This window comes from Aptenodytes forsteri, unplaced genomic scaffold, assembly GCF_000699145.1.
Source record: "Aptenodytes forsteri isolate BGI_AS27 unplaced genomic scaffold, ASM69914v1 Scaffold9, whole genome shotgun sequence".
Lineage (NCBI taxonomy): Eukaryota > Metazoa > Chordata > Aves > Sphenisciformes > Spheniscidae > Aptenodytes > Aptenodytes forsteri.
In genome coordinates this window covers 4,946,410-4,955,294 of record NW_008796217.1, presented here as the reverse complement: position 1 = coordinate 4,955,294, position 8,885 = coordinate 4,946,410, and the positions used below count along the sequence as shown (strand labels likewise).

The 8,885-nt window shown below is 35.0% G+C and overlaps 1 protein-coding gene across 1 annotated transcript in view; it reads left to right on the top strand.

The window, feature by feature from the left end:
* The window catches only part of TOP2B (topoisomerase (DNA) II beta), a 71,271-nt gene that overhangs the window by 50,023 nt on the left and 12,363 nt on the right, over positions 1-8,885 (top strand). Inside the window, exons 19-27 of the mRNA XM_019474481.1 lie at positions 475-596; positions 1,438-1,586; positions 2,845-3,076; positions 4,532-4,666; positions 5,127-5,327; positions 6,992-7,187; positions 7,351-7,442; positions 8,226-8,381; positions 8,521-8,604. Of these exons, the coding sequence (XP_019330026.1) occupies positions 475-596; positions 1,438-1,586; positions 2,845-3,076; positions 4,532-4,666; positions 5,127-5,327; positions 6,992-7,187; positions 7,351-7,442; positions 8,226-8,381; positions 8,521-8,604 (1,367 nt within the window). The remainder of the gene's footprint in view (positions 1-474; positions 597-1,437; positions 1,587-2,844; positions 3,077-4,531; positions 4,667-5,126; positions 5,328-6,991; positions 7,188-7,350; positions 7,443-8,225; positions 8,382-8,520; positions 8,605-8,885) is intronic.

Genomic DNA, 8,885 nt, shown 5'->3' with positions numbered 1-8,885 from the left:
TCTTACGGCGTACAGGGACAGCCTGCTCCTGCGCCTTTAAGACTTCCTTCTTGAAGATCGTCCAGCCTTCCTGGACCCCTTTGCCCTTCAGGACCGTCTCCCAAGGGACTCTCTCAACCAGCGTCCTGAACAGGCCAAAGTCCGCCCTCCGGAAGTCCATGGTTGCGGTTTTGCTGCCCCCCCTCCTTACTTCACCAAGAAGCGAGAATTCTATCATTTCATGGTCGCTAAACCCAAGACGGCCTCTGACTACCACATCTCCCACCAGTCCTTCTCTGTTAGTAAACAGCAGGTCAAGCGAGGCACCTCCCCTATATTAATTTGTTATTTGGTTAATGTTACAGTGTGAATTTGTTTCCATTTAATGTTTAGGCTTCTTTTGAAGGATTAGAAATGATAATAAGGCAAAACAAGTTTATTACTTAAAAACATATGTTTGTGTGTGTGTTGAAAATGGGATATTCTTCTTAATAGGTTTAAAACCAGGGCAACGCAAAGTTTTATTCACTTGCTTTAAGAGAAATGATAAACGTGAAGTAAAGGTTGCTCAGCTGGCTGGTTCTGTTGCTGAAATGTCAGCTTATCACCATGGGGAGGTGAGTATGAAGGACGGTAAAGTTGTAAGGATTTTTAGCCTATATACACTATTAGGTAAATGTTTACTGTATTGAAATTACAAACCTATTGACTTAAGTCTACTAATCACAGATTTACTTCTAAAGAAAATTAACCAAACAGTATATAGCTTAGTAAGACAGCATATTTCCATTCTTTCCAAGTCTTTGTGCACAGTGGTATCCCAAATAGTTTGTGGGTTGTGGCGAAATAGTAGATAACTAATTACCTAGGTAACTTCTAGATTCTCAAATCATAGGAATATAGGAACTATGTACTTGGACAATTTTTGTCTTAAACAAGAAATAGAGTCTTTTAAGGTAAGAAGAGGAGATACTGTTCTTTGAAAACCTGATACAGTGTTGGAAGAAAGATTATTTCTATTTCCTATTTTGTTTATATTTGAAATATTAGCAAGAGTTGCCATATTAACAGTCTCTCTCCATCCCATCTTCCCTCCCTTTAAAAGCAATGAGTACTAGTTTGTGCCATAGTAAGTGTGGTCAGTTTGTGCCCCTTTCATTCGTCCAGAGAAGTGCTTTAGAAAAAAATGAAGAAGCCCAGGGGTTTTCATAAGCATAGAATGTAAGGACACTTAAATCAGGAAGGCAATGTGGCTGTGGAAGAAGCAGCATTATGTTTTACCAGCAGCTCTTGTAATAGGTTTACAACATTCCTTTCTCAGGGAGACTACTTTTTTGAAACTGAATTCAGGTTAGTCACACAATTTTGGGGCATTAAAAATATATTTTTATATATTGGCTGATTAGGAAAGACTATCTCTTCTTATACTTATTACTATGAATACGTATTTTCTTGCAGCAAGCATTAATGATGACTGTTGTCAACTTGGCTCAGAACTTTGTTGGCAGTAACAACGTTAATCTGCTACAACCTATTGGTCAGTTTGGTACCAGGCTTCATGGTGGAAAGGATGCTGCCAGCCCTCGCTATATTTTCACCATGTTAAGGTAAACACAAATGTAAAGCTAAATGCATGCTTTTAAAAAGCCTTGTTATCAAACTAATCCTTTCACAACACTACAGGTTTTTTGTGGGGGAGGAATGGGGGAGGATTGGAATATTTTGACAGAAGCTCAAATTCCGCTTTACATCTATAAGTGTGTGTTTGCACGTGGATTTTTTTGCATGATTTTCCATGCATGGCAGTGTTTTGGGAATTGTAGCTTTTAAGGATTTGAACTTTGAATCATAAGGCTGAAGACTGAAAATGTAGATCACCCAGATTAGTTACTGATCTTAAATTGTGATTTCTTGCAGGAGTAGCTTTCAGTTTCCCTGTTCAATGTGAAATCTATTCAGTTTCACAATAGAAAGTGTATTGCTACCTGGTGATAGTCCTGCAACGCAGCATAGACTTGAAACTTGAGACGGATTCTTTTCCTTTCAGATGGGTTTCTTCATGTCAGGCTAAATTACACATACATAATTAATAATGAAGATCTAATTTAATGATGCTGATTTTTCACAGCTAATACCTTGAAATTCAATTTGGTGTGCAGAGTGTTAGAATGTGTTCCTTAATGTAAATTATAGTATTATTATACGTTATGTTGCTTCATTTATTTCCTAATTTTTGTGATATTTTGCCTAAAATTTCTTGTAGTTTCTTCTTTTCCTCTAATTGTAAGCTTTATACGTAAGAATCAGGTTTTATTCCCTTTCTCATATATGTTCTTTCTGTAGCAAACTAGTTTTGTACATTTTCCTTTTTGCATGAGGTGCTGGAAATCGTATTCACCCAGGACAATGTTCTAGATGAGCAAAAGGAGTCACCCGTGATACCTCTGTAGAATTTTCAGAGACTGCTAGGCCTACAATTAAGCAACGAAGTTTTGCAACTATTTGCATGCTGTGTTGCTTTATTACTGGGTGACCTACTGTCACATCGAACTGTGCGTTCTGAATGCTTCAAAGAATGGTATTTTTGTAGATGTTATATGTAATCAATTACTAGTGTATCATGTACATGTGTTATTGTGATGGAAACAAACATCATCTGTTATGAACACACTCTTCCACTGGGAAGCACTTCCTTTTCTCAGGAGGTATGTACATTGTATTTTCAGCTTTAGAATGGTAAAGAGAAAGGAAGATATGAGAAATATCTACAAATAGATCATATCCGGACCCATGGACTGTTAAAGCATTATGTACTTTACTTTCTGGACTCCAGATAAACAGTTTTCTTCTTTTTCTTTTTTAAAGCCCTTTAGCAAGGCTGCTTTTTCCATCAGTGGATGACAACTTGCTTAAATTCCTTTATGATGACAACCAACGTGTAGAGCCTGAATGGTATATTCCCATCATTCCTATGGTTTTAGTAAATGGAGCTGAAGGTATTGGTACCGGATGGGCTTGCAAACTTCCAAACTACGATACCAGAGAGATTGTAAACAATGTCAGACGAATGCTGGATGGCTTAGATCCCCACCCAATGGTAAAAATAATAGTATATGCTGGTATTTTATGTGTTTACTACACAAACCTTATTTTGTACTTACAAAATTAATTAGTATCACTCTAGAAATGCTTGATTATTGGAATATCTGAGTTGGATTGTCCCAGTAATTTCATGTAGGAGCTTTACTTGACTGTTGGGATGAGGCTGGGGAAGTTCACCTTCAAGCAAAAACATTGCAATTTGTATTTTTCCAATTATTTCAGAGGACCTTTTCTTCAGTCTGCTGACTGTAAGCCCTCACAGTTGCAAGTCTTACAGGGTAGTTATGACATGGCAGTAGAGTAAAAAGTTGTACCATTCTTTCCTTTTTGAGGTACTACCACTTATCTTCAGCCAACCTTAACATTTCCTCTATCTTGTCTGAATTGTAATCTCTTTAATATATCTGTAAGCATAGAAGAAGATATTGTCACTGTTCAAGAAAATCAGCAGCTTCTGAACTGCATCTAGCTTCTGTTCCTTTATTTAAAATTTTATAAGAAATCTCGGAAGTGGTGTATACTTGAAAAAATTTGGACAGGAAGAATACCTGGGTGAACCCAGAATATCTGTAATATCTGTATATAGATAACGTAACCTTTACTTTACAACTGATGGATATTGCTACTTTGTTGTGTTTACCAAGTCATAGAAGCAGAAACATCTTTTCTTCTCTTCTTAGATCACAGTTTACTGAGTGTGCAGTATCAATTTTCATGACATAGTGAATTTCCTTTTGCAAATTCTTGGGAACAATGAATAGATTTTTTTTTTTTTTTTTTAATTAATGCAATCCATTGCCCTTCCTTTAGGATTCCTAGGCCTTCTGTGTAGTCTCACAGTCAATTGAAGCTTCACTGTGGTTGAAAGAGGCTTTTCTGCCTCCATCTAGCTCCTTTCTGTATGCTGGTATGTGTTTGTGGCTGCATGGTAAGCTGGATAAGGGAATCAATTCAGTTAAAAAAAATTCCCCACCCTGTTAGTTACTTTTTAAACTGGATGGGTTCCACTATCTTTGCCAAACAGCACAAGAATGAAAGAATGATTAGGGGAGGTAGCACCACTTCTGTAAAGTTATTGTGAGACTGGGGTGTTAATCTGCTTTCTGTCATGCCTTATGTGTGCTTGCAGTTTTCTTTAAAAAAGAAAAAAAAAAACAAACAAAAAAAACCCACAAACAAAAACCCCACCACATCACTGGGTTCAGCTGCATTTTCTTAATTGTGTATCTACTCTGTAGATGTTAAGATACTTGTTCCTGTCACTTGCATGTGTGTATTCTGTTTTTTCTGTAGTATTTTTCCTATGACTGAAGATTTTCACAGGCATGAGAGGCTGGTTGATGGATTAGTGCAATATAAAGTGATAGCTGTATGGTGTATGGGAAACAAATATTTTTACGATATTTTATTACAAAGATTATTACCACTTTGCTGGTTTTTGCAATTTCAGCTCCCAAACTACAAAAACTTCAAAGGAACCATTCAGGAACTTGGTCAAAACCAGTACGTAGTCAGTGGTGAAATATTTGTGGTGGACAGGAACACAGTAGAAATTACAGAGCTTCCTGTAAGGACGTGGACCCAGGTAAGTAACAGTGAAATACATTTACATTTAAAAAAAAACCAAACCAACAAAAAGTTTCTTATTAAATTATTTAATCCTCTGTCCAGATGAACTTTTAACACAATTTCTGATGATTATACATACATGGAAGGGAACACGGTTTCTTTCTTTTGTGTGCCTTTGTAGAAGATGGCTTTCTACTTGTGCCATCTACTGTCCATACTACAAGGAATATCTGCTTCTTCTGCTGAATTAATATTTAATCCCCTTTCTCTTTTGAGTAGACTTTTCTGTCCTTGTTAGATGCCTCTTATGTTTGTGCTAGTCTTGGCCTGCATTTTGCAGGTTATACTGGTTCTGTAAATTATAACTGGTATCAGATGTAATGCACAAAGCTTTGAAATCTTATGTTGTTCAGTTGTTTTAAGGAATTAGGGATTTTAAGAAGTGTTTCTGTTTTTTCCTACCCTAATTTTAATAGGTGTACAAAGAACAGGTTCTAGAACCTATGTTGAATGGGACTGAAAAAACTCCAGCATTAATTTCTGACTATAAGGAATACCACACTGATACAACTGTGAAATTTGTTGTGAAGATGACAGAAGAAAAACTTGCACAGGCAGAAGCTGCTGGATTGCACAAAGTTTTTAAGCTTCAAACAAGTCTTACTTGTAATTCTATGGTAACTTTTTCATGTTTGGCTATCAGAATCCTTACGGTTGCTTGTTGTAAACTCAAATGTTTTTGTAGTGTACTTTGGTACTTGGTATCAAACAGTGTATTGTGTATTTGAAATTTTTTGAATAGTAGAAAATTGTAGTGATGACAAATACTAAGTCAATATGGATCAGCAAATCCATTTTAGTCCTGATGAATCTTTCAAACCAAATTAGACAGGCTCGGGGTGGTTAGTTTCCTGTAATTGAAAATTTCCTATGCAGCTAACCAAAAATGGTTAATGTAAAGTAGATCATACAAATAACTTTCTGCCATATTATAATTAGATTTGAGTTTTAAACTTGAGACAAGTTACATTTTCAAAATTGCACTTTATGCAGGACTTTACTCCTCTAATAGGAGTTAAATGATCCAATGTTTCCACCAACATAAATACCATTTTAGGTTGTAAGGTATAGAAAACACTATCCTTAAGCTGCTGAAGACATAATAGTGATGTAAATTATTCATATGGTTTATTCTGCTTGTAGCAAGATGGGACTAAGTATGTGAGTAAATATACATCTGTCTATTACGAGAGGAATTTGAATTGTAAGATAATTTCTGCCAGAATATTTCCAAACAACCTGTCTTTACAGAGACTGAAAAAACAGTTCTTTTTTTTTTTATGGCAGATACTACTTTCAGATATTATCACAAAGCAAAAACACCATTACTGTTGCTATTACTGTATAAATCAAAAGCTATGCGAAAATAGGTTAAAAATAAATTAAAGACCATAGAATTGGAAGAGGAAAAAGGCCTTGCTCAACCCGTTTTGTAGATTGTGCTTGAAAAGCAAATCCACCAAATCAAGGTGATGGTATTTCTCACAGGTTTAAACAACCGTATGATTGAACTACTGTGAGAATCTGTCTTTGAATTAACATTTAACAGAGTACAAAATGTTTTGCAGCTTAATCCCGTGTGTTCTGCTTACTGAAATAAATAGTAAGGGCTGCTTTATGTGTATGTGTAGGAATTAATCTGCCCTAGGGTAAGCATCTTAAAAAGTTATGCGAGCTAGTCATTGTTCACCCAACTCCCAAACAGATACTTCAGATGGATGAATTGCCCTCTAGAGGGGCTTATTTCTTTCAGTTGACTGTAGAGGGCGCCTAGGGTGACTAGTTCACCTATAAATATCTAAACTGGAGATGTCAGAAGTCAGGCAGGATTGATTCCAGCTGTGATGTAAAAATGATTTCTTACTTTGTGCTTGAACTTGAAGAACAGCAGTTTTCACAGCTGAACTGAAAGATTATTAAAGATGCTTTTCAACTTATGTTAAATGGTTAAATATTTGTGAATCATTAGGTGCTACTGAACTTGTGCTTTAATATTTAGATAAAATTAGTCACTCAGCTGAATTTAGGCATATTTCTCTATATAGCTGTCTTCCTGTTCAAACGTGTTACCATAATCTCATCTTAAATCTACTTGTGAATAAAAATAAAATCTATCCAGCTATGTGCTGTGTAGTTCCATAGTAAGGTTCAAGTTCAGTCTTCAAAACACCGCTTTTTGTATGGTGCATGTATATGTGCAATAGAAATAAACTCGTACACAAAAGTTAACACAGTTTGAGTTATGCAATCTCTCTCAAGCAGTATATTATGTATTTTGTAGGTGCTATTTGATCATATGGGATGTTTAAAGAAGTATGAAACTGTGCAAGACATCTTGAAGGAGTTCTTTGATTTGCGATTACATTATTATAGTTTACGCAAGGAATGGCTTGTGGGAATGTTGGGTGCAGAATCTACCAAGCTTAACAATCAAGCTCGTTTTGTTCTAGAGAAGATACAAGGAAAAATTACCATAGGTGAGTAAATGTAAGTTAGAATGGGTAACAATGGGGGAAAATCTGGAAATGATTTAAATATAGTAGAATGTACTTGCATGCAAGACATTTATTTTCATGACACTGATTTTTTCTTTTTCTTTTCCTTCCCCCCCAACCCCGGTTATGTGTGTCTATCTTGTAGAGAACAGATCAAAAAAAGATTTGATTCAGATGTTGGTCCAGAGAGGTTATGAATCTGATCCAGTAAAAGCCTGGAAAGAAGCACAGGAAAAGGTAATAATCTGAAATCTCTGGATATATTTGATGCTGTTAATGTTATAAATGATATTAATTTATTCAGATGTTTGTTTTCTAGTAGTCTAACTTAATTTATAACACACGTAACACTTTAAAAAGATTATTCATTACTTCTTATTGGCTTCCATTTTTAAAAATAAATTAAACTTGTACAAAAATATTGTCACATAATATTGGTATCGTGTATGGATAATTCTTAGATGAAAACTAGATAATACAGGACTGAAAATGAGAATACAGAGGATTGAATTTCTTAATGTACCTAAATCAAAACTGGCAACTTGATTTCTGACTGGCTGATACATAAAATGCTGCATCAGTTATCCCACACATATAACTGATTTTCCCCTTATTATTTATTTGTCGTATGATTGCAAAATATAATTATTTATTTTCTGTAATGGAACATGAATATTATAAAACTCTGACTTTTGAACTTTAATAAATTTGATCTTGACCTATATTTATTTCTGCTTTTTTAAGACCCAAGAGGTTTTTTTAGTATTCCAAAAGAGGTATGTGACAAGTTTAATTTCATGCTTTACCATGGAAAGATGAAACTAATGATTAAATAATCCAACTATAGAAGGTCACAGGAACATGGCCTTTTGGAAAGGTCCAGAAAAATGTTAAGGTTATTGAATCTATGAGGGCAAACCTTGCTACTCTTTGATGGTGCTTTGAAGCAGTGTTACAGCTCTATGTTCATACATAGAGCTAAGATGGTTAATACTTGTAATTGTGAATATTTCACTTTAGGCAGCAGAAGAGGAGGACCCACAGAACCCGAATGATGATGCTTCCTCTGCTTCTGGCTCAACTTCTGGCCCTGACTTTAACTATATCTTAAACATGTCTCTGTGGTCACTCACGAAAGAGAAAGTAGAAGAGTTAATTAAGCAGAGAGATTCAAAGGTTGGTACAGCATGGAAGTCTTGTTCTGAAATGATATAGTAATTATTGATGTGTCTAATTGTAAATGTTCAGTTTCTATAGTATTTACTTTAGTTGTAACTTAGTAACTTACATTCTATATACTATTTTTGTGTTTTAGGAGAGAGAACTAAATGACCTTAAAAGGAAATCTTCTTCAGATCTCTGGAAAGAAGATTTAGCAGCCTTTGTTGAAGAGCTTGAAGTATGTTTTATTTTACATATCTTTCTTAAAATAGTAAATTAAAATTAAATTAATTAAAAGCATTAATTAATTAATTAAAAGTATTAAAATTTAAGGGAAAAAAACCACAAAACACATTTTGGTGGTTTTTTTCCAAGTCGGGGATGATAAAAGAAAAATGTCGAGGAGAAAATGTGTTTTCAGATTACCAAAAGAACTGAGAGTAGTAACTAGTAATAGTGATCATAGAATCATAGAATCATTAAGGTTGGAAAAGACCTCTAAGATCATCGAGTCCAACC